General features: G+C 38.4%; 1 protein-coding gene across 1 annotated transcript; it reads left to right on the forward strand.

Moving 5' to 3' along the window:
• Positions 1–4,582: 4,582 nt before the first annotated feature.
• Positions 4,583–17,995, forward strand: susd5 (sushi domain containing 5). The gene is made up of 5 exons (XM_047384652.1): positions 4,583–4,854; positions 7,029–7,197; positions 11,712–11,821; positions 12,230–12,418; positions 14,471–17,995. The coding sequence occupies exons 1-5, from the start codon at positions 4,767–4,769 to the stop codon at positions 16,351–16,353; spliced, it is 2,439 nt and encodes an 812-aa protein (XP_047240608.1). The 5' UTR covers positions 4,583–4,766; the 3' UTR covers positions 16,354–17,995.
• Positions 17,996–18,320: the final 325 nt, after the last annotated feature.

An 18,320-nucleotide genomic window follows, 5' to 3' on the forward strand; every position in this document is an offset into this window, starting at 1 on the left:
GTGGTTGTTTGGTTGTGCCTAAACAACCTGACCAATTTTCTTTTCATGTATGGGAAACTGTTTGGGGCGGATGGTTGAAAACTGAAAACAAATTATGTTCCTATCCAGTCATTCTAAAGAGATATCAAATATTTGTTTTGAGGCACAATTTATTACCAAATGATACCACTTTGGCTCTTTGTGGAAAAGTGAAATTTTACATTCTTGTTTTCAAATTCATTGAAGTTGGATGGTGTATAATCAATCCTCCATGGAAGAAAATACTGCTTATTAATAATAAATGATTATATTTGATTACATTGTAACTGCTGGTTTTCCTAGACTTATTTATTATAATAAGGTACAATACTCAATCATAAAGTAAGACACAGGTTGTTTTCTTCTTGGCCCTGTATGAAGAGACATTTTTAGGTACAAGATTTTTACGATAGGGTGACATACTGTATGAGTGCAGGAGGAAACACTGCAAATTGCTCCTAAAACCACGTTTCCTCCTTGCTGCCTCACCTACAGGCTTTCAGTTCTTCTCCTGTTTGTGTGAACCTCAACTCTTACTGTGTATGTCATTGTGCCCTCCACCACCATTATGACCAGTAACTTCCTGTGAGTCAGCCAGACAGCAGCTCACCCCATCCTGACAAGACATACATTCACCTGGGAAGGCGCGGGTCTCACACATATGACAAGTAATTTTGCGGTGGTGCATTTGTGCGTGTCAGCGTGTTTACCTCCACAACACATGACTGGTAAATGGGAGCCTACTGGAAGTCCTGTGAGATTATTACTCACCCATGTGATGTCTGGACGAGCATCTGTCTGTACATAAAAACCCCAAGGGATACCTGCAGCAAGCATCATTTTCACCAGACTCCCCCACTGCAGATCAGGTGTGAATTGCTGTCTCTCTCATACTCACCATGGCTCTCCTCCTTTCGTCAGACCTCCACCTCTCCAAAAATAACCCCAGTGCATAGGTTAGGATCTCAACCTCACTGATTTCTTTATCCGAACGTGTCAAGTGGACATCCATAGAAGTATGACTGGTCTCTGACTGTTGGGTGAAAGAAAAGTGGGGCAGACATGCACAGATCTGAGAAATGCAGCTGGGACACATTTAACTCCAGTGGGACAGAAGAACCACAAAACTAAAGTAACTGGAAAAGATGAGATTAGAAGGAAAGAAATGAGTAAGAGTGAACCTTCAGGAAAGATGTTATTGTTTGAGGAATATTGTCCATGGCAACAGTTTTCATACCTTTGAAACTGTTTCCCATTTTGTGTCATTTCTAACACAAAGTAATGAAAAACTTTGAAGTGGAAAACTTAAACCTGGCTTTTAAAATGTCAGTCAGTCATTTTCTACCGCTTATTCCATAGTGGGTTGTGGGGGAGCTGGTGCCTATCCCCAGCAGTCTATGGGCGAGAGGCAGGGTACACCCAGGACAGATTGCCAGTCCATTGCAGGGCAATACACAAACAACCATGCACACACTCATTCATACACCTAAGTGGAATTTAAAGTTACCAATTAACCTAACAGGCATGTCTTTGGACTGTAGGAGGAAGCCAGAGTACCTGGTGAGAACCCACGCATGCACGGGGAGAACATGCAAACTCCATGCAGAAAGACCCCTGGTTGTGAATTGAACCCAGGACCTTCTTGCTGCAAGGCAACAGTGCTACCAACTGCGCCACCATGCAGCCTGCTTTTAAAATGTTTTGCAAAAAAAATAAAAACATGTGTTTCTATTCATCCTCTGAGTCAATGCTTTGTGGAACCAACTGTGGGTCTGTTGAGTTCACTTCCAGCTTTGCCCTTTTGCACGTGTTTGTTTTGTCCCTTACATGGTTTGTAGGCGAAGATTCTTGGCAAATAATTTTTTATAAAAGTTTGTGAAGAGCACAACGAATGGTTGTTCTTTCACCACATTCTCCCACGTTGATGTCTGAAGCTCCTCCAGAGTTCCACCTATGGCAGCCGCATTGCAACTATTCAACGTTGTGTTCACAGCTGATGACATAGTGCCACTCAAATTTTTCTAAAACTCCATGCATGAAGAGTAATGATTCTAGACATTAATAATTCAAGAAGCCAAAGAGCAGAAGCTTTACAAAAAAATAACTGTAATAAAATAAAGTGTGTCCTGTTTTATACCTTATGTTTATGTGATTTCTTGTCTTATTGTTTTTGTACTATGTTTCTTGAATTATCTCAACGTGCTCTACAGCACTTCGGTCCAACTAGAGTTGCTTAAAAGTAATTAAAGAAATTATTTGACAATGACATATGGAGTTAAACCCAGCATAGGTATTGTGTACAATGTCCTCAAAGTATGCTTATTTCCAGCAAAGTATGAACACATAATGAACAACACAAGACCTTTAAAGAGACTTTCAAACTTTCACCATAGTATAAGATTTTTAAATTAATGTTGCTTCTTTTTTCTTGTACAACCTTAATTCATTGTCTTCCTTTATTTAAAACAATCATTCAGACTGCTTATCATGTATTACCTTCAAAATGGGAAAACTAAATAACAGTCAGGATTAACAACACTGTCCTCAATTGTCATCAAACAAGAAACAACAACAATACTAATAATAATCATAATCATAATGATAGAAGAACATGCACCCTATAGGAAACCCTTTAGTCCACTTGTGCTTTGTTTTAATAGGTCGTAATAGAGCTAAATTTAGGTTTACAACTGTGCATCCTGTAGGTATGTGGGCTGTTATCTTTACCTGCAGACTCTCTGAAACAATGCCTGAATCATCCAGAAAGGCCCATGTGGGCAGAAGCAATTTGTCTTTATCCCCCCAACTAAACGAGACAAGCTCGAGCTCACTCAAAAACCTGTCGTGATGAGAAAATGACAGTTTATTATTTTGATGAGATTGCCTTTAATACTAACTTTGATGTATGTTTCTTGAGGCTGAATAAATTCCTAAACCTCCCTGCCCGACTAAACGTGCCTAGCATGAAGTGTCCAACCAAAACCCAGAACCAAAACATAACCCACATGCCTCAGCAGTGACGTTCTACCTCATTAGGACTGGACTTGTGCCCCTAAATAATACAGATCTCAACAAACACTTCGACAGAAAATATTCAAAGCCATAATTTATTTTATTTATGATGAAATCCCTTCTTTTACCTACTCTATTAAAGTTCAGTTCAGTGCCAGGAGCTTTGTTTTTGCCAGTTGTGTTGATAGTAAGGCGAATAGGGATTTATTGTGATTGTGGGAAGGGATCCTATTGAGTGGTTTGCAACAGCCAAACTCAGAACACCTGCGTTTGGATCTCACCTTAATTAAACTTCTGGGTTCTGGCCTCTTTCCTCCCTCCATTGTCAAACACAAATGTATCTACAAGTGCATCCCAATACAATAGAATATCATCAAAAAATTAATTTATCTCAGTAATTTAAAGAGGGAAACATATGATATAGATTCATTACAATCAGCGATTTATTTCAGTTATATCTGATATGTTGTTTCTGCCTTATAGCTTATTAAGTCCCAAAACACAGTTTCTAAGAAAATTAAAATAAGATAAAAAAAGTTATTTTTAATCCAGACATATCGGACTACTGAACAGTGTATTCGTGTGTTGTACAATATAGACACAATACTTGACTGGGGCTCCTTTTGCATGAATTACTGCATCAGTGCAGCATGACATGGAGGTGATCAGTCTGTTGCTATGCTTCTCCTCTCTTCCTCCAGACTCTGGGACCTTGATTACCAAATGAAATGCAAAATTGAATTCTTCATCAATGACCCTTTTTATTTGTCTTACGTTCCTATGAGAAAATGTACTTTGAGGTTTCATTAGCTTGTAAGCCCTGGTCATCTAAATTTGCATAAATAAATGCTGGAAATAAATACCTTTGTGTTTATGAAATCTATATAGGAGTTTTCTTAATTTAATTACTGAAACAATTTAACTTTTCCATAATATTTAAATTTAATTAGATATACCTATACGTAAAACATTCCTCGTTCTCAAAATTCAGAGTGAAATGTATTTTGTTAAATAGTTTTAAATTTCCCAATATTTGTTTATTTGCTGCTACTACTACTACTACTACTACTACTACTACCACTACTACTACTAATTATAATAATAATAAATAATAATAATACAAGTAACAAAATAGCATCATAAACGGTTTTATCAATAATTATGCTGTTTTATCTAATTGTAATTAATAATATTAGTATATAATATTGTATAATAAAATATGCGAGGGCAAAAATGAATTTGATCCCTGGAGATCCTTCCAAGTCCCTCCATTTAATGTTTCTCTTACTAAAGTGGGTTCCAGTGGGATTTATTTTTGACTTTTTTACGAGAAGAATCATTCTCTTCAACTGGTTTTATTATTTTTACTATTATCTCCCTATAATAAAGTAATTACCTGCAGTCTTGTCTCACTGAAAAGCAGCAGCCCTGCTCCCCTCCCTCTGCCCACCCTGAACATTTTGGGCCGTGACGTATTTACTAACAGGAGGACGTGATTTTTCACACAGGTGCTTTATCTGCTTGCCAGTGCGACTATTAGGGGAAGATAAGCTGCGCCTCTTCACTCCTGAGCCGTTTTCTTGTCTTCCTTCAGCATCTTCACTGGTTGATGCACAGTTTTAGTCTGTGCAACCGAGAAAAGGAAACCTCAGTCTACGAGTTTGTGAATAATTCTGGACGTTTTTGGGCAACGTTTCTAAAGCAAAGACAGTTAAGACAGACGAAGACTGACAAAAATGCTTTATTGTTCTCCCCAAATAGTTCAGTCCTTGCTCTTTGGATGCCTGACTTTTCTTGTTGTGACCTCTGTTGTGAACGCAGAAGGTACGTTAATATTTTTTGTCTTTATTTCTGAGCAGAAATTGTCTAAGTCTAACCCCAAGGACCCTTAAATTATTTCGATTTTAACCAGCTTCAAAATGTGCTTTACAGAACAGATTAAAGTATAGCTAATTATTTAGATATCAGCATAAATATTTGCTATATCCTCTTTAAAAAATGAATTGTAACTAACCATCATTAGGACTGTTTATTTCAAAATGTCTTTTTGTTTATTTTTTGTGGTACAAATGACAATATCAAATACAACTGAAATTGAAATAAAGTTTTTAAAATATTTTCTAAATAGGTGGCATGTTACATTTTTTTTATTTATTATTCTGATCTGAAAATCATCCTGGCTCTAAAATATAACTGCCACTCTGGTTAATAAACTGTGATGAATAAAAAAAATGTTGGTTCAGTTTTTGTGGCCAAACCCAGATCTGATTACTACAGATCTGTAGAATAAAAACCTGTCTGACAACATGAAATGGGCTAAAAATGTCGAAAATGAATACATAATGCCCCAATCTAAAGAGATTCAAGAACAGATCAGAAAGAAAGTCATTTACATCTGTTAGTATGGAAAGTGTTGCAAAGCGATTTCAAAAGCATTGGGACTAAAGCTAACCACAGTGAGAGCCATTATGAACAACACATAACCTTCTAAAGATTGGCCAGCCTACCAAAATTACTCCAAGAGTGCATCAACGACTCATCCAGGAGGTCACAAAAGAACCCAGAACAACATTGAAAGCACTGCAACCTTTAGTTGCCTTAGTAAAGGTCAGTGTTCATGATTTACCAAGAAGAAACAGGCTGGGCAACAATGGCATTCATTGGAAAGTTCAAAGGTGAAAATCAGGTCCATGATTCCCAAGATGTTTGAGAAAATATTCTGTGGACTGATGACACAAAAGTTTAACCTTTTAAAAGGTGCGTGTCCTGTTACATCATGTGTAAAACGAAGAGGTCAACATCTTTTCAGAAAAGCAACATCATACCGACAGTTGAACATGTGAATTACTGTGATGGTCCAGGACAGCTTTGCTTCTTCCGGACAAGGACCACGTACCATAATTGATGTTATCTTGAATTCTGCTGAAAATTCTGAGGGAGAATGTCGGGCCATCAGTTTGAATTTAAGCTTAAACACACTTGGGTTACATAGCAAGTTAATGATCCAATGCTTGACAACACGGCTGAAATAAACAAAATGAAGGTTTTGGAGTAGCCTAGTCAAGCTCTTGACAGGCTGGAGAGTGACACCATGGGGCAGATTTAATTTGAAAACTATATTTTTGTTTACTCAGGTTATCTCAGTCTGTTATTAAAATTAGTTTGCTAATCTGAAATATTTAAGGGTCACAATAAAAGCAAATGGGGGCAAATGCTCTTTCATGTCTCTTTATAAACAAATCAGCCGTACTGTTCTTAGCTGGACGATGCAAACGACGATTCACTGAAAAAAACATCTTCGATTGAATTCCAGTCAAAATGTTTTGGTTGGATTTGTTAACAAAAAGAGATGTTAGTTTGTTAGAATGTAACCATAATTAAACATGACCTTTAGAGGTTAAAATGCTTTAATAAAAGCGCAATAATTTTATTCCCAAAATTCTTACTTACAGTGCTACCAACTTGTCTGTACGGTCTGCTCTGGGTTTCAGGTATCTTTCACTTTCCTTTATGTTTAATTACATCGAAGGTCATTTGAAAATCCCACAATCCCATGTGCACAACCCAATATGTTCTGTTTTGCAGCAACATTTAGAGTCTGTTGCATTGCACTGTGGCAAGTTGAAGGAAATGCTTCCTGCTGTGATGGTAATTATCAAAGGAGGGCTAAACCAATCAGATTGGAGCTTGTCTTCACAGTCATTTCGAAGTGATTTTGTACTTTAGCAAGATCTCTAACACAATTTGTCACATATTTCCCTGTTTTACTTCTTATTTGAAGGTTAGATGCAACCTTATTCATAGTATTTGCACATTTATGGGAGTTTTTTTCATCTTGTCCAATATAATGTGACTCTCATTTACCATAGAAGACATAATCAAAATTAAGAATTTGACTACATTGTTAGATATAGAAATAGAAAGGGCTCTCTGTTAGTTGTGTTTTAATTGATTTATTTTGTTATTTTGCTAAAAAAAATTCCCCCATCTCTCCACAGGTCGAGTGTTCGTATTAGACCCGAGGAGTTTATTGGGCTTCAGGGAAGCAGAGCAGGCGTGTGCTTCTCAACATGCCCGCTTGGCGTCAGCTGAAGAGCTCCGTCAAGCCGTGGTGGACTGCGTCTTCTCTTACTGCACCCGCGGGTGGCTCTATGGAGGCATGGTCGGGTAAGAACATAAGCATTTATCTTCTCGCTTTTGAGGGGACAAGCAAGAAGACTTGAGATGGTCAAAGGTCACCTTAGTGTGCGCGCCTATACATGTGACGGAGGTCAGACGAGGGGATGAAAGAGCAAAGGATGCAGAAGTAGTTCTGTCGGTTTTAGCAAGTGTGGGAAGATGCAAGAGTGACACATTTCAGGTAGGGAAGAGAAAAGGCAGAGAGCAAAAGACAGAGAAAGGCTCCTCTGTCTCCTCCTCAGGGATGAGGGAATTCTGAGCCGGGGTGTCATGTCGACAACCGCTTCCATTTACGCCCCTCATCTCCACAGCAACATGAGATGCTGCTTTGATCCCCCAAGAGACAGAAACAAATGCTCATTTGATTTAGGAGGGAGACAGGTACAGTGATTTATGGTTGACAGTGTGCACTGTGACGTAGGTTTGAATTAAAGAGGAGCTCTTGTAGTAGTTTTTGGCTTATTGGGTTGGAATTTAGAGAAAAGTGGTAACAAAACTAATGTATTAACATACGGAGATGGAAGCAATGTATTTGTTGATGCCATCCATCCATCCATCCATCCATCCATCCATCCATCCATCCATCCCCAAAAATACAGAAACTGCCTTCGCCGAGTTGTGGTGCTCTTAAAAGATGGATGTAGGGGGCGCAGCACGTGGCGGAGCAATAGAGCGTGCAATCCATAGACGGAGCTCCAGTGCAGCTTTCCCGGGTTTGAGTCCCCACCCCGGAGGCCTGTGCTGCATCTCTTCCCCCTCTCTCCATCCCACTTCCTGTCTGCCTACTTTCGAAAAAAATCTCAAAAAAGATGGATGTGCCGAGAAAATCCTTCAAAACTCTAGGAGGATGCTGAAGAAGCATCATGGTCAGGTGATTGAACCTCTCTGCTGACCTCTGTCGATGCAGATTAACAATGGTTCAACTCTGAGACCCCAAGATGGTGGAGTTCCTTGTCTTTTCTCCAGCCACCCAAAGGAAGTTAATTTATATGAGATCCTGTTCCTTTGGTGATGATCCAAAGGAAAAAGCTGAGGGCTGGAACATGAACAAACCCTTAAGTCTTGCAAATGTTATCCTGTAGGTCCTCAGAACAAGATAATGATCCCAGGAATCTGCATGTCAAGTCCACCACCCTCACCTACTACTTTGCTTTAACAACATACCCAGACCTCTTCTTCAGGCTGTGCCAGCCATTCCCTGGGAGCTAAGGCTTGACTACCAAAAGGAATAAGATCTCTACATTGTCTAATGTTACATGTTACGTTATGGTGTTCCCTGTATTTCTTACACCTTGATAAAAGAAAACTGTGCAATTTCTCTTTAGTAGATTGGTTGTTAAAATGTTCATGTTTGCAGCTGTAACAAGTATAACAAGCTCTTTGAAGTAATTATTTTCTCTTTCTGCAACATTCTATTGGAAACATTGTGACATTATGAGAAGTCAGGGATGAGGGAGACATTTACCATTTTAGAACTGCAAGTTGCCTGTTGCAGCCTGTAAAAAAGAGCTGGATACAAACTAAAAGAGCCACAACTACAGAACACAGCTACGGGGACACAGCTAGCAATCAGAAACAAGCACAACACGCAGTATTCAGTAGTAACATGCTATTCCTTGGTATTTTATTCGTACATTTTTCTTTGCCTAAACTGAGCAGTACACCATTTGCGTGCTCTATTTAACAGAATAAATTGTATGCAAAATCTGCAACCTATGCCTTGTTTTCATTCAAAGGGCTACAGAAGTTTAATAAACACCTAATACACTGGGACAAAACATCAACGTCACTTGTTAAACCGCACGTGAGTGCAGTTTTTTGCCTTGGATGGTGTTTTTTACCATAAAAGTTTTTGTTAATTATTCGTGTTGGCCATGTCAGTGATATTTAATAGTCGGATTACAATGAAAACATACGTCCAACTGGGATAAGTGCAAAAAGATACACGTGTTTTTATTTATTTATTATAATACAGAGTAAAGGGGCATAAAGACTTCCTTCAAGTTTAATATTTATAGATTAAACTTTTATTTTTTAGCCTTAATTAGAAACAGAGGTCTATTTCTATCTAGGTCATATTTTGCTGAGGTTTGGTAGGTTCAACGCACAGATCAGAGCGTGGGAGCCACATGGTGAGTTGAAGTATTTTAATAATAATAAAACTGGTAACTTACAGGTAGCCACAGGACATGGAACACAGGCAGGCATACAGACATGAAGCAGATAATAAACAGGAGGATAAATACAGAGGCAGGGTGAAGAAATGACAAATGAACTAATCAGGTGAAATGTGGACCAGCTGGTGGCAGGGAGAATACATAGCGACTGAAGGAGGGAGCATAATAACCACAGATGAGCAGGAATACAGAAACACTGGAAATAATCTAACAGTACACAATGTACAGAAATTCAAAAATCAAGAAAATGTAAATAATAGGATGAACTAAATGAACAGCACGGGGAGAACATAAACAGGGAAAACAAACAAGAAACTGGTGCTGATGCTGTGCTGGTGTTGCAATGTATATTTATACAGGTGGTGTTTTTTTGAATAACACTGCTGCTTTGGAGGAAAATCCATGATTTATTCGTCAAATTTGGTGTTCTGTACTTAGTACTTCAGGTCCTTAGTTTGACTTCCCCCCTTATATGATAGTCCTGCTCAGTTCACTTCCTTTGTAGCTGTTTCTTGCCATTTTTCCCTCTGGTCCTCACATCATTTTGATGGTAAGGACTATATTAGTATAATGCAAACTGAAAAAAGGACTTAGTAAGTTGAATAATCCAGAACACTTTCTGTCACATTGGGGTATTTTGTTTTCTTATTTGTCTTCTTAAGTTTTTCTATCAGTGGTGTGAGATTTCATTTTTTTTAACTGGGATCCTTGCCAGTTACCCCACAGTCTACGCTGAAACACTGACGCAGGTTTTTTCAGTATGTTGCCATAAACAAACACCACTCAGTCTAACTCCCAGGCCTTAACGTTGTCTTTTTACTTGTCCATCGCATATGTTACTACTACAACACCAAACACACTATGGTTTCTGTTTTCTGTCATGACAAGCCGGAGAAGCATAGAAGCACAAGTCACAAATTGCTCTGCTTCTCCTGACAGATTCTTTACAAATACTGATGCTCTGATTATTTCAATTGTACGCAGACTCATGCATGTCTGCTGCTTCTTTAAAGAGAATATAACACCAGTTTTATAGGTTTTAATTTTCAGCTGTGTTTGGGCCTGTAGCTCATGATATTTATATGCATTTCCATGTTCAAAAGCTAGAAATATCCAGAAGAAAAAACTTGCTTAACATGAAGAGATGTGCAGCAATAACAGTGTAAAACATGGTGATAGTGAAGGGAAGCTGCTAAAAGTCTCACTTCTCCCAACATGATCAGTTCATGTTTTACCAATAAGGCTTTAACTGCACTACAATAATGCCACAGGTCTCTAGGTCAAGTGTACAATAAAATGAGTTCCTGCAACAGTTAATTTTAATACGAGAAAGCTGTTATTGGTTTATTCAATAACACAATCCATGGACATTAGCAAACATTTTGAACTGACTCAAAAAATGAAGAAAACGCTGTAAAACAACATATTTTTACTTGAATATCTTTGTGGTTACCAAAAACACCGGAGGTCATCTCAAAGGTCTGGCTTCTGACTCTGTTGGAGCTATCCTTCGTTTCCGTGGTATAACCTGTGTTGTGCTCTTGTCAATCAGCTTTAGGTTGCTTTTCCCCCATAGTCTAGTTTCTAGTAGCACAAAGTGTTGCAAACATAGATACTGTTTTTCATCTGCACAATCATAAATCTGATCCATGTTTCCTGGGTAGAGGATCCTTTGATACAGAGTGCTCACTCTATCCTTTTGCGTTGCCAGTAAGCAGCCCCACATTTGTCTGACATATCTTCGTTAGAAAAAAGTGTTTTGGGGTCAATATGTTTTCTGCTTACAGGAATAGTTTCCCATGGTTCCAGACGACATGTCATCTTCCATATATGGTAGTGCATTTTAGTTTTAGAGAAGCATAAATTTTCTGCTATATAAAAACAATGGAAGGGTCATTTATGACATTTCATAATTTTATTTTTTTTAGGTTTCTGGATGAAACTTTACATCACCTTGAAAATAACGCATAGTTTAATTTCCTCTTTACAATAATGAATTAATTAGCGTGGCGCTGATGGTGTAGGGGCAAAGCACGCAACCATATGCAGAGGCTAGTCCTTGAAGCGGCTGTCCCAGGTTTGAGTCCCGGACCTGACGACATTTACCGAATGTCTCCCCCTCTCTCTACCCCTTTCCTGTCTACCTACTGTCAAAAAATACAAAATAAAGGCCACTAGTGCTGAAAAACATATCTTTAAAAAAAACAAAAAACTAAATAAAATACCATAACAAGTTGGTTGTAATGTGATTGAATTTAAAAATGTTCCAATGGAGAGAATACTTTTGAAAGGCTTCTATCATACTGTCCTTGTGTCTGTCTGCAGGACCACAGTTTGCAACATTGAGGGGAGCTCATTGAAAGCAGTTAACGTGAAGACAGAGAATGCTACAGAGGACACTGCACACCTGAGTGCCTTCTGTATGAAAGACAAAGGTCAGTGATGTAAATTCATTTACAACGATGCACCAAAATGGTAAAACAGGCTTTGACAAGCTGTCTTTGTGATATTTACTAAGGAACAGAACTGACTTTATTTGTGCTTTCTTTCTGGATGGATGCCTCAGTTTTGTTAAACTTGATGTGTTTTTCTAATCAGACTTCAGCCATAAAAGAATGTAAGGATTACATAATAACATAACATGAACAATAAAACAATAAAACTTGTCTCTATTAGATTTTCATTTATTGAATCCATTATTTTTATATTTCAATGAAAATAACTTCTATTGATTTAATCTTAATATTGATTTCTGTGAACTGTAACGACATTCATACCCATCAGATGAGCATAATCTTTATCTTACAAAGTATCACAAGTGTCTCTTTGCTTGTTGTTGGTAGCTGTAGCTTGTGGGGATCCTCCATCCTTCCCCCATGCCCGTCTGCAGCATCACTCAGGGTTTGAGATAGGAGATGAGCTGCTGTACACGTGCTCGCCCGGTTACATGATGCCCAGCAGTCATACCACCTTCAGCCTGCTGTGTGACAGCTGCGGGGAGTGGTATGGGACGGTGGAGATTTGTGTTAAAGGTAAAGACATTTTAGAATTTTTAAAAACAGTTTTAAAATATTAAAGAGCAGAAATAAAAACAAAATGTGAAGAAAGGGAAAGCTCTCACTTCAATGTTTTTAAAGATTAGAGGTTTTTGTGTCTTGGTTCTCAGAAAATAGACTTTCCAACATAAAAATTGTGATGAAAATGTCTTCTTTGACATCTCAGTGTGACATGCCATGATGTGGCTGTGTTAACAGAGATAAAAGTCTTAACATTTTCCCTTCAGCTAGCTGGTTGAAGGGTATAGAGGGTATAGTCCTCCACGTAACCGTCCTGGGTTCAATTCCTGACCTTGAGACCTTTGCTGCAAATCTTCCCCACTTCTCTCTTTGCCCTTTTCCTATCTGGTAACTGTCAATAAAGGCCAATAGTGGCAGAAAAATCAGAAGAAAACCCCCCAAAAACATAGCTTTCAATTATTCTGAACAATAAATATAATGCTATATTTTATGTAAGGTATCCCTCTGTGAAAAAGTAGCAGCAGACTGATTTAGAACATCAAAACTTATCTTTCCAATACAATAAAAGAGAACAATTTCTCCTCCAAGTTTTCCTCGTAATAAACCTTCATAGATTTACTATGATTTACCTGTTTTATTGTGAAATACAATCTACAGGCTAAGCAGATGCAGCTTATTTGACAGTTTATCTAAGCACCTGCCTTTGTTGTTTGTGTTTGTAAAAGTCCAATTTAATTTAATTTCGTCATTTTCTGCATACCAAGTGATAAAATAAATAACTCCATCATTTATTTTTCCAAGCTGAAGTCAGATGTTTAATTGGATGTGGGAGCACGTCATCAGTAGGTCTTAGGGTTCAGGAATGAGAAATATCTGATATAGATTTTGATATTTTATATGCACACCCTGCATTCATCTAGTGCTAGATGCAGAGATACGATGCATCTAAGTATTTTTCTTATTCTCTAAGTGATGAATAACATATTTCATATAAAAACATTTTAAACTTGCTGTATCCAGCAGTGAATTGTCTATTTCATCACAATATGAGATCAATACATAGGCTGACAGTGTTAGTTTAACTAGTATAAAAGATTTTATTGCAGTAGCATAATATCACTGTGAAAATTTGAGAAATTCATTTTATTTTGAGCACATTTGTATGTGGTGTGGGAACAAAACATACCAGGTATGTTACCTGGTGTGCCAGGCATCTGCAGAACAAAATTACCAGTTCCACAATTACTTGTGCCATTAAAATTATTTAATTTTACACCCTTTTAAGTTGATTAGTGTGAAGAAATGTAAATTTGATTTATTTATTTTATTTTCATGGGGTATGAACACGATGTTACACCAAGACCTATTTGTCTTAACTCGTCTTTAAAATAGGAAAGACAAGAGAACATGCCATTCAAGTAAGCGGTATACTGAAAATTTGTGGTGGGAGGAGATTAATAATGTAGCTAATTAATTTGAGTCTTGGTATTTAATCGGTTTTTAATCATTAACAACTAAATCAATTAAAAGACATGTTCATGAACTTTAAACTCTCATCATACAAAGGCTTATGTATGTTGTCTCTGAACCTGTATCAGGTATGTTGTTGTTTGTGCGTGCAGCAACATGTTTTGCATTGAGGTGATACCATATGCTTGAAGTGCAGCTGCACTCAATACATCGTGTGCATTGTCTTTGTAGATGGCAAACAAACCTTGGGGGCATTGCTGCCACCTAGAGGGCTGAAATGTATGCATCAGGATAGCCGGGTGAGCCAGAAGGGAGGAAACTGAGAAGGGGGGCGATTAAATTCATTGGGTTTTTTCTTAATGTATTGGTTTTTTCTGTAATAATTAATCAATTTTAATGCTTCAAAGTTCCACCCCTAATAAAAAACATATCTAAAATATTGGATTTGCATTGACAACCTTCCAAATCCCAAGGTTTAACAAGGTTAAGAACCATTGCCCATTTTTCATGTAGACAGTCCAACCAAAACATTAAATCTAACATTTAATATGATGTACCTCTGCATTTTATCTATGTCTTTCATCATTTTATTTTTAGATGCAGCTGAAGCCCATGTAGATTATGAAGACAAGTTTCAAGATTCCTATGAAGAGGCAAATCATGATCATGACAGTCAAGAAGAGGCGTTAGGAGATACATCTCTAGATGGGAAGAGGATTCTGCAGCAGCAAAAGACAAGGTTTTGGGTAAATGTAGAGGAGGATCACCATGAAGTGCACAACATTGGACAAAATGTGATCAATAACAGTAGAACCTTTGAAGGAGCTGTGGACGAAGTAGCAAAGAGAGAAGAAGACGCTTTCACGGTCCATCCTAGGTTTAAGCAGGACATGACCAAGTTTGTCCAGGGTGGTGCAGCTGCAGCCACTGAAGAGCCTGTATCTCTTCTCTCCCAAAAACACATGTTCTGGTTCCCCTCTGAGGCCTTCCAGGAGGAGGTACCTTCCTTTACCAGCGACTTAGTCACACAGGCAACACCGAGAGCTTCTGGTGCCCAGTCTGAGGAGAGCAAAGAAAACCAGAGCCAAGAACGGCTTGAAAGCACCAACCCCATTGATGATGATGATCATGACGATCATCATCATGATCATGATGATGAGCTAGACAGAAGTGATGATCATGATGATGAACAGGATATATATGAGACTCCTGGTGATGACAGAGATGATAATGATCATGAGGACAGTCGCCACGATTACCTGGACATCCATGAAGACGACCATACTGACGATCGTGATGATCCTGACAGTCACCAGGAAGAAGATGCTGATGACCATGTGAATCAACCAGCCCAGTACGATGACTTGGACAGACCTGATCGACACAAACATGATGATGATCATGATGACCATTATGATATGGGCGAGCATGAAGATGACCGTGATCGTACTCATCATGGCACCCAGGAATATGATGATCGAGATGATGCATATGATGATCACCAAAGTAAGGAGGACCATGATGGTGATCACAGAGACAATAATGGAGAACATCCTGATAATTCAGAGGAACATTCAGAAAGTGACGACCATGATGATGGAAAAGAACATTATGAACTTGATGAACATGATATTCACGACAATCGTGAAGACAAACATCAGGATGATCATGATAGTCACGAAGATGATGATGATCATCCACACGTTATCATTTCTGTAGCAACCAAACGACGCCCAAACATCACCCAGGGGGAAGCAGGAAGTGAGACCTCCAAAGATAATTCCTGGCTGGATGGATATCCAGTCGATCTGCTTGATACAGAAAATGGTAATTCCACAAAGAGGAAGATGAAACCCAATGAGGTAAAGACAACAAATAAACCCAATGACGTGGAAGTACGTAAACGGGATCCTCACATCAGTTTGTCAGATGAAGATATATCCCCGACTATGGCACCTAAATCAGACCAAGGAGGGGAGAAGAAGGGCTGGCCTGGTTTCAGGACACCAACTACTTCATCTGACCATTCAGAGCTTTCAAACTCCCCCCCACACTCCGACACCCTGGATTACGACACACAACAAGTTTCTCCCACCCACTCATGGCTAGACGATCTCACCGATCACCCCTTCCTCGATCACGGCCCTGCCCCCCCGGTGCACGACGGTGACACCTTCCTTGGAGTGATGGAGGAACACGCTCTGGACAGCCTACCAGGTGAGATGGGTGAGATGGAAGGAGAGAAGAGGAATACAATCTGTGTGGGTAAGGACTGTCCTCCTCACCCTCCAAGCTCAAGCAGTCAAGGGGCGAAGGTAGCAGCCATCATTGTGGCGGTGTGTGCTGTGGCCACGGCAGTCATCATCGGGGTGTGGTGTTACCAACGGAAACAGCAGAAGAGCTCAATGTACGAGATGAATGGGAAAGGTCAAGGCCAGAGTAGGCAGGGCCAACAGATAGAGATGGAGCAGAAAGTGTAGGAATGGAGAATGAGGACATTGATGAAGAGGAGAGACATTTAGGACGTATGGAAGAATTAAGATAAACAGGAGGAAAATCATATTAAGACAATACTGCAGATGTGAACACTTTAGGTTTGAAAACTATCTGCATTTCTGCTTCAATAAAAAAAGCCTTGCTGAGTTAGCTAAAAATATTCTGATAGAGTAAGACTTGATGACGCAACAGTTCCCTCACCCATCAGTCATAAGGAAATCCATCTCTTCCTGTTATACCCTTCCATTACTTTGAAACTTCTACACCTAACTGGACGCAAACGGGCTGTGCCTGAAGCCGAGAAACTAAAAAATTATATATGACTATAAGGAAACCATTGCACAAGGCACAGCCTCCCTGATTATGTAAACTGAGATTTACAACTTTACAGGTTCTGAACATTTTAGTTAAGCTTGTTTGTATTACTTTGGATTTCTGCTGATTTTTGAACTGTTTTGAGTACCTTGATGCTTCTTTCTGTAAATCTGGAACGTCAAACTCATCCTTGGAATCCGTTGTCATAAAGGCTTTAGATGTGTTGCATCTTCAGCACGCCTGATTTTCATGGTCGCTATTTTTTGTGTCTGCACAACTTGGTAACATGCTTCAACCATTTAAATCAGGTCTGTTGGGACACTCTTGTTTTTGACTGATCCATCTCCATCTTACTATCTTATTATTATGTCTGTAAAACCAGAGTGCTAAGACTCTCAAAGGGAATTTGGCTATGGTCACAAAGGAGTTTCCTGGTGCTCCTTTGAGATTAACTAACAGGAAAAACTTTAGAACATAGCGATGGTTAGCCTCCATCTCCAGTCCTCAAAACCCAGTTGCTAAATGAGTACAGCTGTATTTGTCTGTGTACTGTATACGTGGTATTTAGTTGCCCTTCTCCCTATACTGCGTCTTTAAACATCTTTTAAAGATAGAAGCTATACTTATAAGTGTTAAAAATGTAAATAGATTTAAATACCTATAGGAGTTTATATACAAATATATCTGTTTTTTCTAGTTTGGTACGCATGTAACATTTGAAATAGATGTATTTTATAGCCAATTAGTGTAAATGTTGTTAAAGAGGTAAGACGCTGGCATTCCTGTCAGTAATCGGTTCTTTTAATATATTTGCAATTCTCATTAGCTCCATAAAAATTTAATTTAAACCGCTGTTATTTGAGATGTGGGAGTGAAGGATGGGATTAGATGGATCTGGCAGCTGTTTGTCAGTCAGATTTACTTCCTAAGCCTTAAAATAACGGTGTAGTCCTCTTCTTTTCCTGGCATGTGAAACTGAACTGAATGCAAAGTGGTGATAGTAAAGGTAATAAATCGTATTTCTGTTGATGTGATTCTATCATTATATTAACCTTCTGCACATTTATGGCAAAAATATTTTACTTATAAAATGTCTTCTTTCCTGAGTAGACCAGGAAAAAAGAAATGATTTGCACATCAGTGTTGGCAAAAGATTACAATTCTATTCATGATTAACAAAAGTAAAAGCAAACCATGATAAAATTATTAGGAATATGACATTTCAGGTCATCTTCATTTAAAATTCGTTGTGAAGACAAAATGTGTCCTGTACATTTTTTTTCTTAGTCTTAATAAACATATCAAAATGTGTTTTTTGTAATCCTGCTTGAGATGATCACTATAGTTAGAATAAAATACACATATTATAGTGCATGAAAATAAAAGTATTCATAACCACTTTTTCCCATTTTGACATGTTACAGCCACAAACTTCAATGTATATTATTGAGATTTTATTTGCTAGATTGTAAAGTGGAAGGAACTGATTCATGGCTTCAAAAACCCTTCAAAATAAAAATCTGAAAAGTGTGGCTTGCTTTCATGTTCAACCCCCCCTGAGCCAGCACTTTGTAGTACCAGCCTTTGCAGCCATTTCAACCTTTGGGGGTATTTTACTACCAGCTTTGCACATCTA

This window comes from Girardinichthys multiradiatus, chromosome 13, assembly GCF_021462225.1.
Source record: "Girardinichthys multiradiatus isolate DD_20200921_A chromosome 13, DD_fGirMul_XY1, whole genome shotgun sequence".
NCBI lineage: Eukaryota > Metazoa > Chordata > Actinopteri > Cyprinodontiformes > Goodeidae > Girardinichthys > Girardinichthys multiradiatus.